The sequence below is a fragment of the Sorex fumeus genome, unplaced genomic scaffold (assembly GCF_029834395.1).
Source record: "Sorex fumeus unplaced genomic scaffold, SorFum_2.1 ptg000122l, whole genome shotgun sequence".
Taxonomy (NCBI): Eukaryota; Metazoa; Chordata; class Mammalia; order Eulipotyphla; family Soricidae; genus Sorex; species Sorex fumeus.
Genome location: NW_026606179.1, coordinates 63,538,752 through 63,561,887, shown reverse-complemented (window position 1 = coordinate 63,561,887; position 23,136 = coordinate 63,538,752). Strand labels below are relative to the sequence as shown.

The following is a 23,136-nucleotide window of genomic DNA, read 5'->3' as shown; positions in this document are numbered from 1 at the left end:
GATCCTAGCTCCAGCTAGGTCGCAGGTTCCTTTGCTTTTGCATTCTCACGGGTGGAACTGGTCCCTCTGCGAACTGGAAACCCCAAGCCCGGGTACAACACTGGCTGCAGGGTTCCGGCATCTAGTGTGGTCCCCCAAGACCAGCCACAAGAGTTCTCTGGAGCACAGAGCCAGGAGTAATCCCTGAGCACCACTGTGTGTGGCACAAAACGAAATAAAATATTCTGACTACAGAGGAAAGGCAAGTCAACTCTGCACAACGCAGTGCGAGGTGCGTCCACACGGGTCTTCCGTGTGCCAGACTGAATGTGCTTCCAGCCGGGGCCTCCACCCCGACGTCCCTCCGCCGGACCAGGCCAGGCCTGCAGCCCGCACGTGCACGCGCGCCCCGGGGCCCTGCCGGAGCACTCACGGGGCCACCGGGCGCAGCCGCGTCTCGCGCCGGCGCTGGCCCACGGGGCTTTCCCCCGCCGCGTGGGCCCTGTCGGGGTGCAGAGCCCCCACTCCAGGGCTGAGAGCCCCTCACGCGGCCTTTACAGGGGAGGGCAGGGAGGCAACGCCCGCAGTGGGCTCGGACAGAGGGGCGGGCTCCCACCTTCCCGCCCGCCCCCGGCCTCGCCGCGCCGCGTCCCAGACTCTGCCCCGCTCCACCCGTCAGTCCCTTGTCGCCCCTCGAAAGCCCCCTCCCCGCCTCCCCGCCCGCCGGGAGGCCCCGCCCAGGCCCCGCCCCGCCCCGCGGTCCCGCCCCACCGCCCAGGCCCTCCCCGAGGCCCCGCCCCGAAGCCCAGACCACGCCCCGCGGCCCCACCCGCCGCCACTCCGGGTCCGGCGGCCCCAGGTCCGTGCGTCCCCGCCACCCCGCCGCCCCTGCAACAGCCCCGGCGCCTCCCGGCCGCCCCGACCGGTCTCCGGGTGGAGCGGGCGGCCCCGAGGGGCCTGGGGGGGAGGAGCCCGCCGGGGCCGGGAGGGAACGGGAGGGACCCGCAGGGGATCGGGCAGGGGTCGGGAGGGGCCGGTCCGCGGCGGGGCCGGAGTCGGGGTCTGGGCGCTGAGGGCGGCGCCTGGCACGGGGTGGGGGGACGGGCTGGGGGTGGCACCCGGAACGGTGCGCTGCGGGGCGGTGCCGGGCCTGGGGGCGGTGGTGGAGGCGGTGCCGGGGGCCGGTACGGGGCGAGGGCGGTGCCTGGGGCGGGGCGGGGGTGGTCTCGGCCTGAGTCCGAGGTCGCGGGCATGAGCTGCGGGGCGACCCCGCGGCTGCGAGTCCTGCAGCGACACCTGCGCTCCCTGGAGGTAAGTAAGGGCGGGCCCGAACTCTCGCTGCGGAGACCCCTGAGCGAGCTTTCCGAGGACACCTGGTCCCCCAACAGGGCGGGGACTGGCTAGTGATCAGGGCTGAAGGAGCGGCTGCTTGAGGGCCGTGTAGTGGGCACGGGTCTCTGCGGCCACTGGGGATGGGACCACGGTGGGCTTCGAGGCCTGTGGCTGCGGGGCCACCCTGCGTCCTCGCGAGCTGACTCAGCGGGCCCAGCCCCGCAGGGCTGGGGGCACCTGGGACTCTGGCGCCAGAGGTGTTTACTCTAGGGCTGTTGCTTCATCCAGGCCAGCGGGGTAAGCCTGCTCCCTCACCACTCACCCCTGCCCTCTGATGGCCCAGGGTCCCAGCATGGAACCCACAACGAGCCCACTGACCACACACGTGCTGGACACCGCCGCCGGGGTCCCAGCCCAGGGTCTGTGCCTGCGACTGTCCAGGCTTGAGGACCATGGCCAGCTTTGGACAGAGCTGCGGAAAAGGTAAAAGGGAAGAGTTGAGGGAGCATGTGGCTGGTTCTGCGTCCTGACCGATACTATCCCAGAGGCCAAAGGGCAGGACAGACAGTGCTGGATGGTCCCAGGGCTGGGGTCATCAGTAGGTTAACAGGTAACCCTGTGCTAGCAGCTGGCCGGCTGCTGAGTTTCTTTTCTGTTCTCCCCACAGGGCTGAACTGCCTCTTTATAGATAGGAGGGGAGGACTGTGAGGGTGGGGGAGCGGGGGGAGGACCACCCCTAGCCTTTGCCGGCAGAAGGCACCAGACCTGACGCCCACTGGTGGTGGGGGAACCTGAGGCTGGCTGCTTGGCCTCAGTCAACTCTAGCACCTTCAGGCACCCACAGCGGAGAGATGCTGGATGCACAGCCAGCGGGAAGAGGCAGTTTTCCAAATCAGAGGGCATAGGCCTTGCCCTAGCCTAGGATGTTTAGTGTAGCTAGCCATAGGCACCAGGGGGATAGGGTTTTGGGCACAGCTACTAATATGATATAAAGAGTACAACCCACTTTTATGTTAAATTTGCGAATAAGGGAACTTACAGAGAATCTGAGCACACAGATGTCAACTGCAAGTGCCTACTGATCAGGGGATAGTTTTGGGAGACTGCCCTTCCTGCATTGAGCATCTATCCTGTTGCAGGACTTTCCTGTCCCTGGTCACCTGCTGGAGTCGGCTGTGGGTGTGTCGTGCCTGCTGGTTGTGCAGACCCAAGAGCCAAGGGTGGACCCAAGGGTGGACCCTCAACCCTTCTCTCCCTGTTCTCTTACAGCTACACCAACCCAGATGGCCGCTGTCCTGGGCTCATGTCCCCAGGCCAGATGAAGGTGGGCACCTACAAGCTGTTCTTTGACACGGAGAGCTACTGGAGGGAGAGAGGGTTGGAGAGCTTCTACCCGTATGTGGAGGTGAGGCCATGTCCCGCCCACATCCCCAGGGCAGCCTTGGCCAAGCACACCTGCTTTGAGGTCCCAGAAGAAAGGTGTCCAGGGTACTTTACACACACCTGTCCCTGCCCTGCCCTTGTGTGATTCAGCTTCTGGTGCAACCTGCATCCTGCCAAGCCCAGCCTGACCACCTCCCTGCCACCTGACCCCACTGGGGTACTGCAGGACCAGGTTTCTCAAGATCACTGGTTTCTCCTCTGCTTTGGGGCTTCTAACCATGGCCCCTGTCCTGTCACTGGCTCCCCAGGAGGGCCTAGCCACTCACAGCCGTGTGTGGACTCCTCCCTCTCTTTTGGTCACAGGTTGTCTTCACCATCACAGATGAGACCCACAAGTTTCACGTGCCCCTACTGCTGAGCCCGTGGTCCTACACCACCTACCGAGGGAGCTAGAGGCCACGCCATCTTCTCTGCCTGATCACCAGCTGGCCTGCATGCACAGATCCCATCCCCTGGCCCTCAACAAAATGGGTTGTGTTCCTTGCCAGGTTTCTGGGGAGAGGCTTGTGACCAAGTGAATAAAGGTGGTGCTGGGATCTTCGAGCTGCTGTCCTCACTGAGACAGGGCTGTGGCTCCCAAAGTGACTTCTCTACACAGTAAATATGAAAACCTTCGTTTACTAACAGCACAATGGAGCACACTGTGTGCTGCCCTGGGTGTGTGCAGAGGTGTGGCCCAGGCAGTGGTCTGGAGGGCTATGTTGGGGTGCCCACCAGCCCTGCAGGGCCCTGACCCAATGTCTGCCCCACAACAGCAGTCTCTAAAGGCTTGAAGCCCACGTTGTCCAGGGGGATCCCAAAGGCCAGGAGCTTCGCCTCATAGGTGCGCAACAGGTCATTGTGGGCCTGTGGGAACAGAAGGGTTGGCAGGTTGGAGGGTGAACTTGGGTGGTTACCGTTATACCCATTTCACAGATGGAAAAATGGAGCAGAAGCAAAAACTCAGCATCACTGGAGTCTGAGCTGCTTCTGGATGGACACTGTTCCTGCCTGACACCCACTTTGTGCCCCTGGGAGAGAGTTGGGCAGCCTCCTCCATCTGAAAACAGCTCTTCTGGGACCTCCATCTGGGACCTCCACCCACTTTGTGCCGCTAGGGGAGAGTCGGGCAGCCTCCTCCATCTGAAAACAGCTCTCTGAGCATGGTGCCCATCCTGTTCCCCATCTGGAAAGCAAGGGTAGAAGCACTTGGACCCTGCCAACAGGGTCCAAGAGGGCATGACGGTGCACACTGGTGCCAGTTTAGGGACCTGCCTCTTCTCTGCAGCCACAACTCAGATCAGATGCAGGTCCTGGGGATTCTCAACCACTGCCCTAGCTCGCAGCTGGTGGTCCCCGTTTTGTGCATATGAGTCTCAGATGCAGGGGCCCAAGGGCGACTGAGGGCTGAGTGCTGAGGAAAGGCACCACATAGGCATCAACTTTGTGCAGCCCCCACTCCTGAAAGTCACAGTGTGTCTGAGCCCCACCTGTGCAGTACATATGCTGTGTTCCCTGTGGGCAAAGCCCAGACACAGCCATGGCTCCTACGTGGAGCTGGGGCCACGTAGAGGCCCTCACTGGCTTCCCAGGCTAGCACAGCGATTTGTAGCTGGCTTTTGGGCTGGGGAAGAGTGTGTGCGGCCCTCGTAAGACATACAGCTTCTGCCTATTACTGACACAGACTTGGGGAGCAGGTGAGGCCCCTCCTCTGGCCTCCATATGGTGAGTGAGGGTCAAAGATTGGTTGGTAGATGAGATAAACTGTCAGGGAACAGCAAGGGAGTGGTCAGAATGATGCAAACATGCCCCAGGTCACAAGTCAGCCAAGTGATCACGTGCAGGGAGAAGTCAAAGGTATAAATAAGGGGTTCAGGGTGACAACAGGGGCCTCTACCTTGCAGACACGGGCCAGCTCGTACTGCAAGTCCTTGATGGTGTTGTTCTTTGAATCCAGCACATCCTAGGAGAGAAGGTAACCATGAGTCTGACACTAGTTTGGAGGTGAAACAGGCGCAGTGCTTGGGATCCCAGTAGAACCCTCAGGCAGGGAGTGGCATTAGAACACACACCCGCCACAAATGCCCCTCACACACACACACACACCACGAATACCCCACCCTTACATATATCCCTCACACACACCCCACACATACCCTTACACACACACAACACACCCCTCACACACACATACACGTGCTACATATACTTGCCACACTTACCCTTTACATACACACCCCACACATACCCCCACACACACACACCAGCACCCCCCTCACATACACCTGGTACACACACCCGCCACACTTACCCCTCACATACACCCACCACAAATACCCCTCACACACCTGCTACACACACCCGCCATATATACACCTCACACACACACACTACACATACTCCTCACACACACACAGGACGCACCCACCACACATATACCCCTCACATACACCTGTTACACACACCTGCCATTGTTACAACTCACACACAGCCACTACACACACCAGTCCAGAAGGAGCAGCCTGTGCAGAGGCCCCAAGGGACACAGGACACAGTGCCCCCGAAGACACTGTTGCAGTGGTGAGGGGCTGGAGAGGGTGAGGCTGGTCTCGATCGGGGAACCCCTAGAGCCCCCCTCACATGGTGGTTCATGAGTGTCATTCCCTGCCCACAAGGTGCATAACAGGAAAAGCCAGGGTGTCCCTGCAGGCACCCAGAACAATGGGGGCGAGGGTGGGGAGAGGGGACTAACAACCCAGGGGAAACTCAAGCTTTGTTGCCCTGGGTAGGCCCTTAGGAGCTGGCCCCCTGCCCAGGGTGAGGGGTGGACCCCGTCCAGCAGCAAGGAGAATTCCCCATCTGCTAGTGCTGTGATGCCCACAGAGGTGAGCCCCCCACACCAGGCCAGTGTGCTGTAGGCCTGGATGAGAGCCCCCTGTGGGTGCATCACCCCTGCCCCCAGGGGTTTATCCTGGATGATCAGTCCTTCCAGGCACCACTTCCACAAACCAGCACCCCAGATTCTGTCACCAGCATTTCCCAGGCCCAACCCGGCTCCACAGCAACCCCCACCCTGGGTCCGCCTGCTCCCCTCCTACTCCCGTTCCTCCCACCACCAGTGGCTGCAGGGCAGCTCAGATGTTCTGCCCCATCCCCCACTCCAGACCCTTCCTTTGCTGCTGCTCAAGGATGCGTTCAGGGACTTGGAGGACAGGCAAAATGTCTGAGCACCCAGCAGCCCTGTCCCCTCCCCTCAGCTCAGCACTTCCCCAGGCTGGGTGCAGGAGTCAGAGACTAGGCTCAGAGCTGACCCGCAGAGCCAGACAGCAGTGAGACCAACACTGGATGCTGCTCAGGTCCCCTCTGTCCAGGTGTTTGGTTGGGGTAGGGTAGCTGTGAGGCCACACACAGCAGTGCCTGGGGAACAGTCTGTGTCTGAGTGTGTCACTGGAGGACAGAGAGCAGCTCCCCTCAGAGCCACACTGTGCTACACCGAAGTGGCAGCTAAGAAGGACCACGCCGAGCCTATCTTGCGGAATGTAATGGGCAGTGAGGTCTGGAGGGTGCCAGGAAGACCCAAGAGACATGGCAAGGCTCATAAGCACCTGGACATGGGAACCATGTCCAGTACCCGTAGGCTGGAAGCAGAGATACGGCAGCCCTGTCTGTACTCGAGACAGGAACCACCGTGTTCTGCCCAGGCCAGCTGAGGGTCTCCACCAGAACCATGAGGCAGGACACAGGGGGCCAACACGAGACAGGGGACTCCTGGCCTGTCCGGGCTCCTCCCCAGGACCCCCAAGATACCTCCAGTTTCCGGGACACGAGAGTCAGGGCTCCAGGGTCCATGTTGGAGGCAGCCAGCACCTCGTTGAACTGAACCTCCTTCTTCTCCACGGTAGCGTTGAGCGCCTGAAGCTTGCGCTCCAGAACCAGGTTCTTGAAGCCCACCTTCTGCTGCACCTCCAGGATGGCTGCAGTGAATTTCCGGTACAGATCATCCCGTTCCTGCTGCACCTGCCAGGACAATGCACTGAAGGGATCCCCTGGGCAAGAAACACATTTCTGCACTCCACCAGGGCCCACGCCTCAGGCATTTCGGTGTGTGTCTACACCAGGACCCGCATCTTGGGCAGGTGGGCTTGTCTACATTCAGCCACGGCCCACACCTGGGCAGGTGGGTGTGCGTCTTCTACACTGCAAGCACCAAGTCTCTGACAGAATTAAATCTTCTGACAAGGGCAAGAGAGCGAGCACAATGAGCTGAGCACAGACTGTGCAAGCAGCAAGCCCAGATCTGAGCTCTCGTGCCACATGCTCCAGAGCACCACTAGAAAGGACCCCTGAGCACTTGATCCTTCAGCACAATTGGGCGTAATCCCAAAACAACAATGTAATGACACAAAAACCCAACTATGAATGACTCTGTGACTCACGATGCTTTAATAAAATAAAATTTGGAAAAGTAAAAAGTAAAATAAGGGTCAGATGGAAAGCACAGTGGATAGAGTACTGCCCTACACATGGCCGAGATGGGTTTGATCCCCGGCATCCCATATGGTCTCCCAAGCAATACCAGGAGTGATTCCTGAGTGCAAAGACAGAAGTAACCCCTGAGCATTGCCAGGTGTGGCACAAAAAAAAAAACACCAAGTTTTAATTTTTAAAAATATATTAAAAATGATTTTTACAAGTTTTTTTTTAAATCTGCGGACAAATCAAGACCCTTTGTTGGTGGTTTGGTTTGGTTTGATTTCTCAGGGCCAGGGAAGGAACGTAGGCCCTCATCCATGCAGGGCAAGGGCTCTTCCACTGAGTCACCTCCCCAGTCTTGGGATGGAGCTTTTCCTGGAGATGGGAACGACTCTGGCACAAGCCACACACTTCATTCAAATGGAAGAGAACAGAGACTGGGAGTGGGCTCAAAGGGCTGAGAACATGCCTGGCACACGAGATCCTCCGTTCAGTCCTGGGACCAGGTGATCCTACTTTACAGTGCTTGAAGTGACACCAAAGCAAGCTCCAGGCAGAGCCCCCAAACACCACCAGGTATGACACGAAAACAAAAAGCAAAACAAAACAACAGAAAAGAACCTGACAGAGCTCCAGCAGAGTCCCAGGTGCCTGCCTTCACTCCAGCCTGCTGTAATTGCAGGGGCCAGCTCTTCCGGACACTTGGAGTTCTGAACACAAACTCTAGCACGGCAGTTCCAATGCTGGGAATGAACAGGTGCACAGACATAGGAACAGAGGAGTACAATGGCTGCAAAGGGCAGAAACAGCAACACTGGCAGGTGAGCACCCTGCAGGCTGTGCCAGGTGGCTTTAAGGACCGAGGCTGCCGCTGTGTGGTCTGAGCTGAAAGCCACTGTGATGAAGGTGTGACCCAGCTTCCCAGAGCAGGTCACACCTGCAACAGGCACACAGGAGGAGGGAGGCCAGTGTCCTGTGTGGTTCTGTGTGACAGCAGGGAGGTCATATGATAGGGAACTGCATGACCTCTTCCCCGAGAACTAGAGGGCATGTCGACAGGGATGTCAGCTGGCCCTTCCCTGTTACAGGGTGGGGCTAAAGGACAAAGTGGGGCCTACTCCCCACCAGAGAACCTGCACTCTAAGACACCCCAAGGCCTTCTTCAAAGCTCCACTGAAGGAGGAGGCACGGAGATGCCCAGCTTCCAAACCCACAGCTCCAGCGAGCGCATCAAGATATCCTGAACCAGTCGAAGGGCAGCAGACAGGCATCCCTGGCTGGCACCCTGGCGCCGAACCTTGATGAAGCGCTGCTCCAGCACCTCGTGCTCCCACTGCAGCCCCTTCAGGTCCTTCTCAGTGACTTTCAAACGTGCCTTGGTGCACTAGGAAGAAAATGGGGTCAGGGGAATGAAGGTGTCAGGGTCCAGGCAACCAGGAAATACAAATTCCCGCCAAAGGACAGACTTAAAGGTATCAGCAGGGAACCCCAGGACAGCCCAGGAGGGGAGTGAGCAGAGAAAGCGCCCCAGGCGATTCTTCCTGCCTCTGGAACAAACTGGCTCTGTGAGATGTCTCTGCTGAGCCCAGGAATAAGCGCCAGGAGCTCTGGGGACACGCAGGGCAGGAGGGAGCTTGAGGGACACTCACAAACAGGATCTGCTTGTCCCTCTGGTAGGTCGCAAGCCTCTTCTGCATCTCGCTCATCTCCTCCCGAGCCCTCTGCAGAGGCTCCACCAGGCGCTTGTTCTGTAGCGACACCTCCATCATCTCCCTCTCCAGGTGCTCCTCCTTCTTGCGCATGTCCTCCATCTGCTCCTATGGGCAGAAAATAGATGTGCAGATTTTCAGCAGGAAGTGCCCAGGGGATGCTGACTTCTAGGTGACAGCCAGGCTCTCTCCTGCCCACACTAAGGCCCTGCTGGTCAAACATAGAACCTGAGCCTTCTCTGTGCATCCCTGCACTTGAACTTATTCTGCATTTTCTCTGCTTTGGTAACAGGATGTGGCCACAGCCCCCACTGCTGCTCTGGCAAGCCTCTGCTTACCCCCAGCCTGGCGGGCAAAGAGGGTGCCATGGAACAGGAGGGTTCAGTAAGAGGCGTATCTGGTACCTTGAGGGAGTTGATGAGGGCCAGATTGTTGAGGGTGATGTCGTTGTAGTAGTTCTTGATGTCGGTGAAGGCCTCCTCATGGCGCTGCATCAGCACACTGATCTGGCCGTTCTTCCTCTCCTCCACCTCATGGATTTCCGTCTTTCTCCGCAGGTCGAGCTCATCCCGAAGCATCTTCATTTTCTTATCATACTTGGCCTCGATTTCTGAAACACAGAGGACAGAGAGTTCAGCAGGGGAGAAGCAGGTGCCTGGTGTCATCAGAGTGGACAAAGCTTGTCAAGGCTCCAAAACTGCCCACAGGACAGAGGCCACATAAGCACTGCTAACAGGCTGCAGTCAGTGGTGCCTTTCCTGCTGGTGCTCACAGGAGATTGCATGCATGCCACCCTGTGCATGCCTGGTGGGGCCTGGCATCAATGAGACACCCGAGCAAAGCTGTAAGCAGCTGAGTGCCACTAACCCATGGTGGGCAGCACCCATGGCCCAGACAGAGTCTTTGTCAGGACCAGACTCTGGAATGGGAGCCCCTTAGACAAGGAGCCGTAGGAGAGGGAGGCCAAAGAGATAGGAAAAGACCACCTGCTGCTACTGGCCAGTGAACTTGGCTGGGAAGGTGAGGGGCACCCCCCTACTGTATCACTTAGCTATTTGGGGTGCAAGGTGGTCCTCAGCCTCAGAGACCACCACTCTACCTAAACACTGATTTTAGCCCAGGAACTTGCACGCAGATACTAACCTTTCACTTGCCGCTCAAAGTCATTCCTCATCTTAGTGATCTCCTCGGTATGTTTCTGCAAAGGCAGAGGACAGTCAGGCAGACAAATAGAGCCTATTTTAGGAGACCTTACTTGTCACTGCCAAGAAAGAGCTGTGCTGATGCCAGTAGGGTCTTTCCCGTCCAAACTCACAGCTCAGGGCCCGACCACATGCTCAGTTACTTCCATGTCTCAGAACCCCTTTGCTCAGGCACAGTCCCTCTCAGCTGAAAGGTGTGAACTGTGTTCTGGGCACTGAGTGTGTGCAGCTCCTTGTGACCTGTCAAGAGCAGACTGGTCAGCAAAAGGCACTCTCCCCGGGGTCCCACTCACCTGCTGCAGTTATAACTTGGAGCTGCATTTAAAGCTTTGCAGTAGATGGCTCATGTAATGACTGCATGATTTTATTTTATAAAATATTTGTTTCAGGGCCACACCTGGTAGTGTTTTGGGAGGTCACGCCTATCCCTCCCAGCAGTGCTGGGAACAACCCTAGGGCTTCTGCATGCAAAGCATGTGCTCCAGACCTTTGAGTCATCTCCCAGCCCCATTTTATTTTGTTGGTTTTGGAGCCACAACCCCAGGGCTCAGGGCTTACTTCTGGCTCTGTGCTCAGGGATCATTCCTTAGGGGGCTCAGGGGACTATATGGATGCTGAGGATCTAACCAAGGTGGCTGCATGCAAGGCAAGCACCCTATCTATTGCTCCAGCTCCTAGAGAAAGCCTTTGAAAATCAAAGCCAGGGGCTTGAGAGATGGCTCATGTAATGACTGCATGATTTATACACCTTTGATCTGGGTTTGATCTTCAATACCACATGGTGCTCTGAGAACCACCAGATATAGCTCAAAAGGGGGGGGGGGATCTATCCCACAGTGATTCAATAAAATTTTTAAAAAAGAATAAAAAAGTCAATGAAATAAAAAAGAAAGGAAGGAAGTCAGGGAGATAGAACAGCGGGCAGGGCATTTCCCTTGCATATGACTGACCCAAGTTGAATCTCTGACACTCCGTATGGTTTCTTGAGCCCAACAGGAGTGACCCCTGAGTCCAGAGCCAGAGTAAGCTCTAAACACTCCTGGATATGGACCAAAAACAAAAAGGCGGGGGGGGGGGGGGGAGGAGAGGAATAGAAGAAAGGAAAGGAACAAAACAAGAAAGGGAGGAAAGGGAGAAAAGGGAGGGAAAGATGGAAAGGACGGAAGGACAGAGGGAGGGGGAGGAGGGAGCGGAGGGAGAAAGAAGGCAGGCAAAGGAGGGAGGGAGGGACAGAAAGGAGATGGAGAGAAGGGAGGGAGGGAAGAAGGCCATCAGGCATTCCGCCCCTGCCCAGCCCAGGGTCATCACAGCCTACCCATCTCAGCGCACCAGCCCACCCTCCTTGCTCAGCGCCTTCCCCAGAAGGTCTTCCCAGAATCCCACAAGGAAACATGCAACCGCCCTCTCCCAGCAGTCCACCCCAATCAGGTCTTCTTCTGGCAGTTCTGCATCAAGAACCACAGCTGCCTTCTATCACGTGTGCTTGCACCTTGCTAGACCCTCAGCCACACCTGGGCAGCCTCTATGCAGTCCTGCCCCTACGATATCCCCAGAGATCAGGCCAGAGCAGGGCAGTTATATGCACCGAGCAGCTGAGCTGCAGCCTCTACCAGGAACCCCCTCCCCTGCCCCATCTCCCTCAGAAAGGACCACAATGTCTGGAAAATTAGTCCTGGTTCTCAGTACAGTTTTCAGATGGCCTCTGAGGAAAGAAAACATTTTAGAGGCTGAGTGTGCCCTAACTGAACATACCCTAGGAAAGTATATGGGGAAGCACCCTGAGCCGGACTGCTCTCTTGGGAAGTGAATTTGTTGCTCGTGTCTAAAAAAAAAGTCCTGCACTCAGTCCCCTGTAGGGTTTGGCTGCCTGTATGCTTTTGAATCCCCCTCCCCCCTTTTTTCCAACCAGCTGCCAAAATGTAGCAGTCCTTCTTTCTACAGAACCTGAGTTCACACCTACCAGCCGCAGGTTCTTCACCACCACCTCGTTGGACAGCTCCTGCTCCTTGAGCTCCACCTTCAACGTCCGCATGTCCTTTCGCAGCAGGGCCTCCTGCGTGTGGTGCTCCTTCTGGGCCAGCTTCATGACCACGGTGCCCTCGGTCTTCATCTCTGTAAGGCTGTTCTGGTGCTCATAGAGCAGGTGCTTTACTTTCTGCTTGTATACCTGCAAGCAGGACCACAATCTGCTCATCATACTTCTCACCTGCACACAATCCTACACATGCTCACCGACGCTCACCTGAGGACACATATACACTTCTGCAGAGGCAGGCATATCTGCATACACATGCCCACCTGCACAACCATGGTCACTGTGCACACGTGCTCACATGTGCACATATGTATACTTCTACACGGGCATGCTCATCTATACACATGCAGTCCTGCACACACATGCAGCCGTGCACACATATGCTCACCTGCACACATGCACACTGCCTCACAGACATGCTCATAACATGTTCTTGCTCTTTTGTAGGAAGTACCTTCTGGTTCCGCGTACTGGACACAGGAATAGCTGTGGCCCACTCCTCGTCCAGCTCTTCTGCTCCTGCGCAGAGCCCCGCAGGCTTGGGCAGGCCAGTCCCTCACCTTGATCTCCACCTGGTGCCTCTCTTCGGCTTCCTCCATCTCCCGGTCTTTGTTCCGCAGCTCAGCCTTCTTCTCCTCCAGCTGCCTCCGTGTGATCTCCCAGAACGTGTGGATCTTGTCCCGCTCCAGCTGGAAGTAGTTCCGTTCCTCCCGCTCCCGGTCCAGCTCCTCCCGGATGCGACCAACATGCTCCTCCACCTGGCCATGCAGAGCAGGACGCTGTGAGGCCGAGCAGGTGCCCACCCACCAGCAGTGTATGCTGGCTCAGAGAAGTGAGGAAGAGAGGAGGAGTCACTCTCACCTAAAAGTACGCCACAGCTCTGGACCTTTAACAACATGTTAGTAACCTCCTCCAGGGGGCTTACTGGCTCCAGGGTGAAGTACACAATCTTCACACACTTTTCTCTAAGGAAACTTCTGGATCATGTTTAGCGGGTATTCATAACAAGCAATACAGATAATTATTTTAGTTCCTGGTTTGGGGAAAGGATTTGGGGACTTGGGTGGAAACATTTGCAATATGGTAGTGGGTAGGTATAATAGTGGTGGGATTGGTGCTTGAATATTAAATGTAACAAATTATTGTGAACAACTTTATAAAAATAAAATTAAAAAAATAAGCATGGTGGTGGCTGGTCTCAGCCACCACCATGCTGAGACCACTCTCCGCACACATGAAGGTACTGGCAGAGGGACAAAGCCACGCGGGTTCCGGGGCCGAGATCTCCAAGCCTACTCGGATTGGAGTCGAGCATCCTCCACCCAGATCCTCCAAATTCCAGTAGGCGGGGGTCACACCCACCACCTGGCCCCCTGGCGCCGTGTAATCCCATCAATGGCCAAGACTCAGAGACTATAAAATCCAGCTCCCGGAACATCTTATCAAGACATCTTTTTATGACATCTTATTATCTCATTCCTACTCTGGACAAACTTGCAGGCTATCGAATGCAGCCTGCCCACAGGGCAGAGTCTGGCAAACTCCCCGTGGCCTACCAAATATGCCAAATACCAGTAACAATGATGGGTCTCATTCTCCTAAAGAGCCTTGAATATAATCTCAGGGCTAGGATGAAAGAGACGTTACTGGGGCCTGCTCGAGGCAATCGACGAATAACAGGATGAATGAATGAATGAATGAATGAAAAAAATAAGAATTTAAACATTTTAAAATGTAAACATTTTTTTAAAATTTTAAAAAGTAAGCCATAGCTAAAAGACGCCAGGGACCAGGCGCCTTCACAGGGAATAGCAGAAATATCTGGGTTCACTCAATAACCATGAAATAATTAAAATAATTATGCCCTTTCATCCATTCCTGGGAATTTAAAGAAATGCCTGTCTTGTTGTGACAGCAAAGATATTAAACAAAGTGATCAAAGATGATTTTAAACAAAGAAATGGTTGAGGGATGAGAGCACAGCACATCAAGGCCATCACAAGAACTAAGGGTCACAGGTCATCCTCCTGGAAAGAGACGTGTACTAAACAAGAAATATAGAGTATCAGTTGGGGGCAGGCGCCACTCAGCTGGAAAGCACTTATGTGACTTCATGTGTGAGACCCTCAATGTGATCACCACCAACAACAAAGACGTTCAACAGTCATGGTCAGGAAATGACTGACAGTCGGGATGCAGGGAAAAAGTGCAGGGGTTCAGGAGGGTCCCTGACACAACATGGGCCCCCCAGCACAAGATGGGAGGGATGGAGCGCCAGTGGGTGTATGTGGCTGAAAAAAGAACCATGCCAGGAGGCTGCAAGATGGTACAACCTTGCTCTGCACACAGCTTACCTGGCTTCAATCCCCAGGACCCCACAGAAGCCCCCCCAGAGGCACCCCATCATTCCTCCAGGAGTGATCCCTGAGCACTGCTGCAGGGTGTGGCAGAACAAAACAAAACAAAAAATACACCAGAAGCAAGAGGGAAAGTGTAGTGGTTAAAGGGTTCGCCTTACCTGCAGCTGGCCAAATCCCCAGTTCCAATCCCCAGCATCACTACAGGATCTTGAGTGCCACCAAGAGTTGCTCCTGAGCAGAGCCAGGAACAGTCCCTGAGCACAGCCAGTTATGTAGTTATGACCCAAAATCCTGTGAGGGGTGAGGGGGAGGGCAGTGACAGGATGACTACAAAAAAAAAAAACCAAAAAAACTGGCGATGCCTAAGTGTCAAAAGAGTTTGTTCAGAGCCAACTGCAAATTTGCAAATAGGTTAAACAAAAGGAGCATAGATCAGAGTTCCCACGTTCTTTGGGACCTAGTTGCTTATCTTATCTTCTGAGAATAATCTCTGGTCACTTCATCAAGTTCCTCTCTCCTGAAAAATGCCACAGAGAAACCACAATTCTCACCAAGAAAAGAAATGAGGTCCTTGAGAAGGGCTCCAAGATGAGGACCCTGAGCAGAGGAGTGTGCCCCATGACGCAGGGCTCCCCAGGATCTGCCTCAGCAGCTGACAAACATCTTTATGTCACAGACCTTTAGAAACAAATATTCTAAAACAGACCAACACCTTAGTCAGATTAGTTCACATTACTAAATTCTTCCAGCACTCAATCACTTGATCACTTGACTTCCCGTTAGTCGTCGATTTGCTCGAGCTGGCGCCAGTAACGTCTCCATTTGTCCCTGCCGTGTGCTAGTGTAGCCCAATAGCATCTGTTCACTCTAGGAACATGAAGAGCCTCAAACCAATAGTTCATGATCTTGATGAAGAAGTCTGACTATCTGGTAGGTGGGCGGCCACGCGGTCTTTTGACATCCTGTGGGATCCAGTCGGTAACAGCTCTAGTCCAGCAGTCATCTTTAAATCTCATTACGTGACCAGCCCATCTGATTTTTGACACCTTGGTAAACGAGACAGCATCCCTGATTCTTGATCGTCGACAGAAGTCGGATCTCCGGATTCTTTCTCTCATTTGAGTGAAACGTGATATTCCAAGCATAGCTCTTTCAATTCCTCTTTGGGAAACCCGAATAGCGTTCTCATCCTGTTTACATAGGGCCCAGATCTCTGAAGCATATGTTAATGCAGGAAGAACAGTGGAATCAAAGTGCCCGGAGCCGGAGGTTCTTCGTCCTCTTAGTTATTTCTTCGACGTTCTTGAAGGCGTTCCAAGCCGCTCTCTTCCTCCTGCACAGCTCGGGTGCCAGGTCATTTGTCATGCTGACTTCTCCACCTAGGTACACATAGCTGTTGCATTCAGAGATGGTCGTTCCATTGAGAGTGAATGGGGCATCAGGAATGAGGCTGTTTCTCATAAACATTGTCTTCGTAAGATTCAACTGTAGCCCGACCTTTCCACACTCACGGTCAAAGTCGGCCAGCATTTGTGCCGCTTGGCTGATGTTTGGTGTTATTAAAACAATGTCATCAGCAAAGCGGAGGTGGTGTAGTTGCCGACCATCTATCTTCACTCCCATTCCTTCCCATTCCAGTCGTCGCATGATGTTCTCGAGGGTGGCACTGAAGAGTTTCGGTGAAATGGTATCACCCTGCCGAACCCCTCTCTTGACATCAATGATTACTTCTTTGTAGAATGGTGAGATCCTGGTAGTGAATCCGTAATACAGCTCACGGAGGATCCTGATGTATTGAGTTTGAATGCCCTGATTGGCTAGGGCTTCAATGACTGCTTCCATCTCAACAGAATCAAAAGCCTACTTTAAATTGATGAATGTTAGACAGAGCGGCATCTTGAACTCCTGAGAAACTTCAATGAGCTTGGTTATCATGCGGATATGGTCGATGGTGCTGAATCCTTTGCGGAACCCGGCTTGCTCGCATGGTTGTCCTTCATCTAATGTTCTGCCAATCCTATTCAGGATGACTCGAGTGAACAGCTTGTAGATGACAGACAATAGGCAGATCGGGCGATAGTTGCCAATGTCATGGATGTCTCCCTTCTTGAACAGTAGTACGGTCCTGCTGGTTTTCCACTGGGACGGAACCTTGCATTCAGACAGGTAGCGAGTGAAGAGCCGAGCCAGTGTATTGATGAGTACTGACGGCAGGTTCTTCAGGTGTTCAGGTCTCACCTTGTCCGGGCCGGGTGCTGTTCGTTTCTTTACTGATGAAATGGCGTGCCGTATTTCGGAAGGGAGAACATTGGGAACGACATATCCATCCTGTGGAATTTGGTATGTCGGCAAATGGACATCGCTATCGAAGAGATTTGAGCAGAAGTCATGGATAATCTTCTCCACTGCCGTTCTGGAGGATGTGATAGATCCATCAGGACGTCAGAGGGCAGTCATCTTGGTCTTGTAGTTGGCGAAGGACAGGCGGGCATTACAAATACTTTTCCCGGCTTCTGCCGCATCTACCAGCACTTCTGCTCTTCTCTCTTTGAGGTCATCCTTGATCGCATCTCTGCACAGCTTTGCAAGCTCGGACATTCACTTGCGGTTGCCTGAGGCATGCGCCAAACCACATTGGCAAATAAGCTCAAGAGTTTCAAAGACAGGCATTTTTTTGTGGCTATCTCTCTCTTGGCGTTCCTCGCACAATCATGGAGGTGCTGAACCAGTCGATCGTATTCCTCGTCAATGTTGTCAACAATGGCATCTTCCCATGTTGCCGCAATAGTGCCAAAGCGCTCCCAGTTGGTGGTCATTCTGGGAGTTCTCTTTTTAAACTTTGCAGCCCTTTCTCCCTGCTCTGTGAAGTAGAATTTTGCACGAATCCCATTCAGAATTTTGGGACAACAGCAACATTGGTCAGGCAAAACCATCGATTAATATGATGTGGTCTATTTCGTTGTGGAATCGTCCACCGGGAGACTCCCATGTCCAACGTTTAGATTCGGCCTTCTGGAACTGTGAGTTACCATGGATGGTCTTGGTCGACATGATGAACTCAGACAGTCTCTCACCCTGTTCGTTCCATTTCAATGTACGTACGCTAGCATCAGATGCATCCAGCACTCAATATTCAGGATTTTTAAATTTGCTTGTTTGGGAGCAATACCTAGAGGGACTAAAGGCGTACTCCTGATCTGTACTTAGAGATCACTCCTGGCAGGGTCAGGGACCATATGTGATGCTGGGAATCGAACCCAGGTCAGCCATGTGCAAGGCAAGTATCCTACCATTGTTCTATCATGTTGGCCCCTCTGTACTGTAGCACTGTAGCACTGTCCTCCCGTTGTTCATCAAATTTGCTCGAGTGGGCACCAGTAACGTCTCCATTGTGAGACTTGTTGTTACTGTTTTTGGCGTATCAAATACGCCATGGGGAGCTTGCCAGACTCTGTCGTGCAAGTGTGATATTCTCGGTAGCTTGCCAGGCTCTCCGAGAGGGATGGAGGAATCGAACCCGGGTTGGCCGTGTGCAAGGCAAACAAAGGCCCTACCCACTGTGCTATCACTCAAGCCAGCCCCTCAATATTCAGGACACGAACATTGCTGCGGCTAACCCAGCAGCACAGGGTATGGCTTAAAAACCTAAACATAAAAAACAAAAGCGAAAATCCTGGCCCCTCAATATTCAGGATTTTTGCTTTTGTTTCTCATGTTTAGGTTTTTGAGCCGTACTGTGTTGCTGGGTTAGCCACAGCAATGTTCGTGGGATGATGCAGAGCCGGGGGAAAACCTGAAACTCCCACATGCAAAGCAAGGACCCTAGCCTGTGAACTATCTCCATTGTCCAATATTCAAATTATTCATACCCAGATTGCCAGATTCTCTGGAAGAAACAGAAAACAGAGGCTGGAAATAATGTGGAGATAAAGGCACTTGCCTTGCAAGCAGGCCCACTAAGTACATGGCTTGATTCACAGCACAGTCTCTGGGCGCCTGGGCACCACCACCAGGTCACCAGGTGTGACTCGACCAAAGAACTAGAAGTGGCCCCTAAGCTCTTCCAGATGTTGTTCCCCAAAAGAATCAGCTAGCAAAGTTAAGAATATAGTTCACATGTCAAGGATCAAGGAGCCCTAACCACATGGTCCCCTGTACCCCACCATACCACATGCCCCCAGTACCCGGATGTGGACTCTATTCCACATGTCCTGCCCCTGGGTGTGAGTTCTGAAAAAAGAACTGGAGAGAGTAAAGCAGGTAAGGTAAGGAGTCTGCCTTGTATGCAGCTGGCCCGGGTTTGAGTCCCAGCATCCCAAATAGTCCCCCAAGCACCACCAGCAGTGATTTCTAAGTGGAGAGCCAGGATTAATGAGCAATTCTTGGTGTGGCATGCCTCCCTACCCAAAATCAGAAAAAAGAGAGCCTAATACCACGGGCAGCCACGTGACCTGAAGCCACTATCTTGTATCCCTCAACCTCCCTGAACTGTGGAGGTTTCCATGGTATTTGGGCCTCCACTCTGACATGCAAAGGCAAAGCTCTGCCTGTCACTGTTCTGGTCCTAGGGGCAAGGCCTATCTGCCCTACACGTGCCAGCCCAATGAACGCTGCAGACTGCAGCCCGGAACCCCTGCCCAATGCTCAGCTTGCCAGGGGTCTCCTTTTCATCATTCCCAGCCTCGGCTCTGCTCTTCAGTTTCCATTCATGTGACTTGGTTACCATTATTTTTACTTCATCTTAACGGAGGGTGGGTCATTCCCATAGATGCCGTGGGGTCGATATGGTACCATGAATCAAACCCAGAACTCTCTCAAAGAGGGCTGTAAAAAGGTAAAGGTAAAGGCCCTCCCGTTGATCATCGATTTGCTCGAGCGGGCCCAGTAACGTCTCCATTGGAGACTTTGTTGTTACTGTGTCTGGCATATCCAATACTCTCGGTAGCTTGCCGGAGGGCTGTAAGGGTCAAGAAATAGTACAGCATATACGGCACTTGCCTTGCACATAGCTGACCTGGGTTTGATCTCTGGCACCCCATGTTGTCTCCTGAGTCTGCCAAGAGTAATGCCTGAGCACAGAGCCAGGAGGAATCCCTGAGCACTGCCAAGTGTGAACCCCAAATAGCAAATAAAATAATTTTTTTAAAGAGGGCTTTAAGTAAAAATGAGGGTTCCCGGTCCCTACTTTTTTAACTATCAAAAGAGGGGCAAGAGTGGGGGGCTGGAGCAATAGTACAGAGGGTAGGGCATTTGCCTTGCATGTGGCCGACCCAGGTTTGATTCCCAGCATCCCATATGGTCCCCTGAGCATCGCCAAGAGTAACTCCTGTGCATTGCACAAAAAGAAAAAAAAAAAAAGAGGGGCAACAGAGATAGCTCAGTGGCCTGAAATACATACTTTGCTTACAGGGGGCCAGGTTTGATCACTGGTACTGCATGGTCCCCCAAACACCACCAGGAGCAACCCCTGAGCAGAGCCAGGAGTACCCGCTGAGCACCACTGAAAGACACAACCAAATAATCCTACGCAGTGAAAATAAGGGTGAGGAAAGAAACATATAGGCTGTCCTGGGGCCCTCAGGTCTGTGCCAGGTACAGGAGTGGCCAATACCACAGAGTCTGGAAGATGAACCACATATAGGCTCACAGTTTGCCATGTGGTGCAGTTTTCAGAAGCTTTAAATTTAAACTATAATTATGCAATTATGTTCTCTACCCATCAAGATAAACAAACATTCCTCCCAAATGCCATTTGGGCTTACTCTTCAAGCCCGTCTTCTCCCTTGAACAGGTATCTCACTTTGCTTTTTTTTCCCACTCTGGCAAGCCCAGTGTTCCTCTTGGAACATATATATTTTCTCTCTTTCCCTCCTCTCATATCTAAGTGAGTTTCATTCGATAGAAACTATCTTGATTCACTACAAAAAAGGAAAATAAGCAAATGGCTGAAAATAACTTCTGTTAAAGAAAATAAGAGAACAAGCTATATACACATGTAGTATAACATCTATAAATATCAGGTGCATAAATGATTAAAAGAAGATATGTGAAATTTAAGATAGCTTTTATATTAAATTCTTGCCACCGTATTAGGAAAAAAAGTCTTCAGAAGTTGAAGTTAGAGAGACAGTACATAGGGTAAGGTGCTTAAATCGGACACAGCCGACCCAGGTTCAATATCCGGCACCTCTTAGGCTCCCCAAGCCCAATCGGAAGTGACCCCTGTGCAGAGCCAGGAGTAAGTCCTGAGCACTTCTGAGTCTGGCCCCAAAACATAGCAAAACATGGGGCCAGAGCGACAACAGGTAGGATGCTTCTTGCCTTGCACATGGCCTATCTGGATCCCCGGCACCCCATGTGGTCCCCAAGCCACCAGGAGTGACCTTGAGTACAGAGCCAGAAGTAAATCCTGAGTACCACAGGGTGTGGCCCAACAGGAAAAAAAGGTCTTCAATGTGGTAGAATGGCTTTATTTGATTTTTCAGTATGTGAGGTGCCTGCGAGCTTTGGATAATGGGATAGGCCTGGACAGGACAGGGGTATCTGAAAGGGTCCCTGGACACAGAACCACCATCCCACCAGCCTGATACAGCTCAAGCCTCTACACCTCTCACCTGTTCCTTGCTCATGTCTGCTGGGGCGAGCCCATCAACAATTGGAGTTCCTTTGGCTTTCCCCTTCTTCCCCTTCTTTTTGGGTGCCTTTGGTGAAAGAGAGACGACTGCATAAGGGAAGTGCTATCCGTAACACCCTGCCAGGTGTCCCCCTCCCCCCACTGTTCTGGACTTTGTCCATGCCCTGGCTCCCAACACAGCCATATCGGAGTTTTCCTGGCCCGACCACATGTAAATTCTCTTTTGGAAGAATATTTTCTCCCTCTGGAAAAAAGAGGGCTCATCCCAAACACATGCCTCTGGCAGAGGGCCCCTTGTTGTGCCTGCAGAGCTTGTTTCCTAAAAAAGGACCCAAAACCCACCACTGCCGCATGTGACCTTGTTGGCTACAATGCCAACATGCTGGGCAACCACCACAAAAAAACCCTACAGGGAAGTTTAGCGGCTTCATTCCTACACTCACAAACTCCTCAGAGAATCTGGTACAGAGGACCGGAGGGGACGGTAGGTCCACCAGAGAGAAGTGTTCTGAGCAGCTCAACGGGCTGGGACCCTCTTCCCCCACCTCATTCCAAGGGTCTCTCAGGCACACTGACATTTCCAAAGCTTCATTGTGTGCACTTTTCCCAACTTTTTTCCCAACTTGGTTTATGTCTGTAAGTCTGTGAGTTTGATCACAGGAAGTTTTGAACATGGAAGGGAGAGAGGGAGGGAGGGAAGAAGGGAGGGAGGGAAGAAGGGAGGGAGGGAGGGAGGGAGGGAAGGAGGGAGGAAGGAAGGAAGGAAGGAAGGAAGGAAGGAAGGAAGGAAGGAAGGAAGGAAGGAAGGAAGGAAGGGAGGGAGGGAGGGAGGGAAGGAAGGTCACCCATATCCCCAGAAAAGCGCAGATGAGGTCTTTGCAGGCGGTTTTAAAGCTGCCCCCAATGGAATTCTCGCCCTCCTTTCCTCCCGCAGAAGAGACCCGCAACAGCCAGAGCGGGGGCTCTGAGTTCCGGGCTGTCCCCCACCAAGGACCCCCCCGGCCGGCTGCACGGAACAACCGCTGCCGGGGGCGCCCTGAGGAGAAAACCCCCCAGGCAGCCCGGGGCGCGGCGCCCGCCCGAGCCTGCCCAGACCACGGGCCCGAGACCTACGGAGACTGCGGGCTCCGGGGACCACCGTCCTCGGCCCTGCTGTTCTCCAGGGGACCCCTTGGCGGAGTGGGACGGTTCCCGGAGGGCGGGCGGGCTCCGCGTCGCCCCGAGCGCCGGGCAGCGGCCAGAAGGGCCGCCCGACCCAGGCACGGGGGCCCGTGGGCGCCGCTTCCGCCCCCGGCGGGGCCCATCCGTCGCCCCGGGGCGCCCCCGCGGGCCCGGGGCTCTGGGCGCCCGGCCAGGCACCCGGCCCGCGCAGGCCGTGCGGGGGCTGCCCGCGCGCCCCCGCCCCCGCCGCCCGGCCCCGCCTCACCATGGCCGCGCCGCCCGCCGCCTGCTCCCGCCCCCCGGCGGCCGCACCGTCTCCCGGCAACCGCGGGGCGTCCCGCGAGAGCCTCGGGGATCTCGCGAGACTCGGCCGCCCCGCCCAGGCAGCCGCGGGAAGGCGGCCCCGTCGGGCGCGTGGTGTGGCGGCGCCGCCGCCTTCCGGCCGAGGCGGAGGCGCCGCTTCACGCCGGCCGACGCAGGTGGCGGAGGCCGGGCGCCCTCTTCGGCCGCCTGAGGGGCCCTCGCGGCGCCGTGTCCCGTGCGGCGACCGTCCCTTGGGGGCCGCCCCGAGTGGCCCCAGAACGAGCCGGGGACAGCTGGGACTGCGCCAACCCCGGAGGAAGGCGAAGCGCCCCGGACTTCGAGATGGGCGAACGCCTCCTGCCCAGTGCCAGCTGCTGCCAGGAGCCTCCGGAGAAGCCGCACGGCTCTGGGCCGCCTCTGCCCGCTCGGAACTGCCGGCAGGGTCCCCCCCGGCCGGCCGGCGTCCTCACTGAGGCGGGGCTTGTTCCCGAAGGGGCCTTCGTGGGCGCTCGCCTTTCGAGGGGTT

At 54.6% G+C, this 23,136-nt stretch overlaps 2 protein-coding genes across 6 annotated transcripts; one reads left to right on the top strand and one right to left on the bottom strand.

Annotated features, from left to right (window-relative positions):
• Nucleotides 1-788: 788 nt before the first annotated feature.
• LOC130043634 (5-hydroxyisourate hydrolase-like) lies at nucleotides 789-3,290 on the top strand. Of its 3 annotated transcripts, none has more exons than XM_056136067.1 (4): nucleotides 789-838; nucleotides 1,655-1,794; nucleotides 2,581-2,716; nucleotides 3,058-3,290. In XM_056136067.1, exons 2-4 carry the CDS (start codon nucleotides 1,664-1,666, stop codon nucleotides 3,145-3,147), a joined length of 357 nt encoding a protein of 118 aa, XP_055992042.1. In that variant the 5' UTR covers nucleotides 789-838; nucleotides 1,655-1,663; the 3' UTR covers nucleotides 3,148-3,290. The 3 variants fall into 3 exon arrangements, with proteins under 3 accessions (XP_055992042.1, XP_055992039.1, XP_055992041.1); XM_056136064.1 differs by lacking the exon at nucleotides 789-838 and adding an exon at nucleotides 1,123-1,290; XM_056136066.1 differs by lacking the exon at nucleotides 789-838 and adding an exon at nucleotides 1,169-1,290 and having other exon boundaries at nucleotides 1,600-1,794.
• Nucleotides 3,291-3,303: 13 nt separating this feature from the next.
• GAS8 (growth arrest specific 8) lies at nucleotides 3,304-21,208 on the bottom strand. Of its 3 annotated transcripts, XM_056136061.1 has the most exons (10): nucleotides 21,127-21,208; nucleotides 12,713-12,910; nucleotides 12,078-12,284; nucleotides 10,059-10,113; nucleotides 9,320-9,525; nucleotides 8,856-9,023; nucleotides 8,504-8,590; nucleotides 6,541-6,744; nucleotides 4,631-4,696; nucleotides 3,304-3,600 (listed from the first exon to the last, which is right to left on the bottom strand). In XM_056136061.1, the coding sequence occupies exons 1-10, from the start codon at nucleotides 21,139-21,141 to the stop codon at nucleotides 3,451-3,453; spliced, it is 1,356 nt and encodes a 451-aa protein (XP_055992036.1). In that variant the 5' UTR covers nucleotides 21,142-21,208; the 3' UTR covers nucleotides 3,304-3,450. The 3 variants fall into 3 exon arrangements, with proteins under 3 accessions (XP_055992036.1, XP_055992038.1, XP_055992037.1); XM_056136063.1 differs by lacking the exon at nucleotides 21,127-21,208 and having other exon boundaries at nucleotides 6,541-6,750; nucleotides 12,607-12,739; XM_056136062.1 differs by lacking the exon at nucleotides 3,304-3,600 and having other exon boundaries at nucleotides 4,521-4,696; nucleotides 6,541-6,750.
• Nucleotides 21,209-23,136: the final 1,928 nt, after the last annotated feature.

Bases quoted from the DNA above. Each gene is read 5' to 3' on its own strand.
- LOC130043634 (XM_056136064.1), top strand. From the start codon at position 1,231: ATGAGCTGCGGGGCGACCCCGCGGCTGCGAGTCCTGCAGCGACACCTG. The intron at 1,291-1,654 runs GTAAGTAAGGGC...CTGATGGCCCAG, and splicing joins GACACCTGCGCTCCCTGGAG to GGTCCCAGCATGGAACCCAC. The intron at 2,717-3,057 runs GTGAGGCCATGT...TTTTGGTCACAG, and splicing joins GCTTCTACCCGTATGTGGAG to GTTGTCTTCACCATCACAGA.
- GAS8 (XM_056136061.1), bottom strand. The intron at 10,114-12,077 runs GTAGGTGTGAAC...CTGCCTTTGCAG, and splicing joins TGGTGAAGAACCTGCGGCTG to AAACATACCGAGGAGATCAC. The intron at 9,526-10,058 runs GTTAGTATCTGC...TCTGTGTTTCAG, and splicing joins CTTTGAGCGGCAAGTGAAAG to AAATCGAGGCCAAGTATGAT.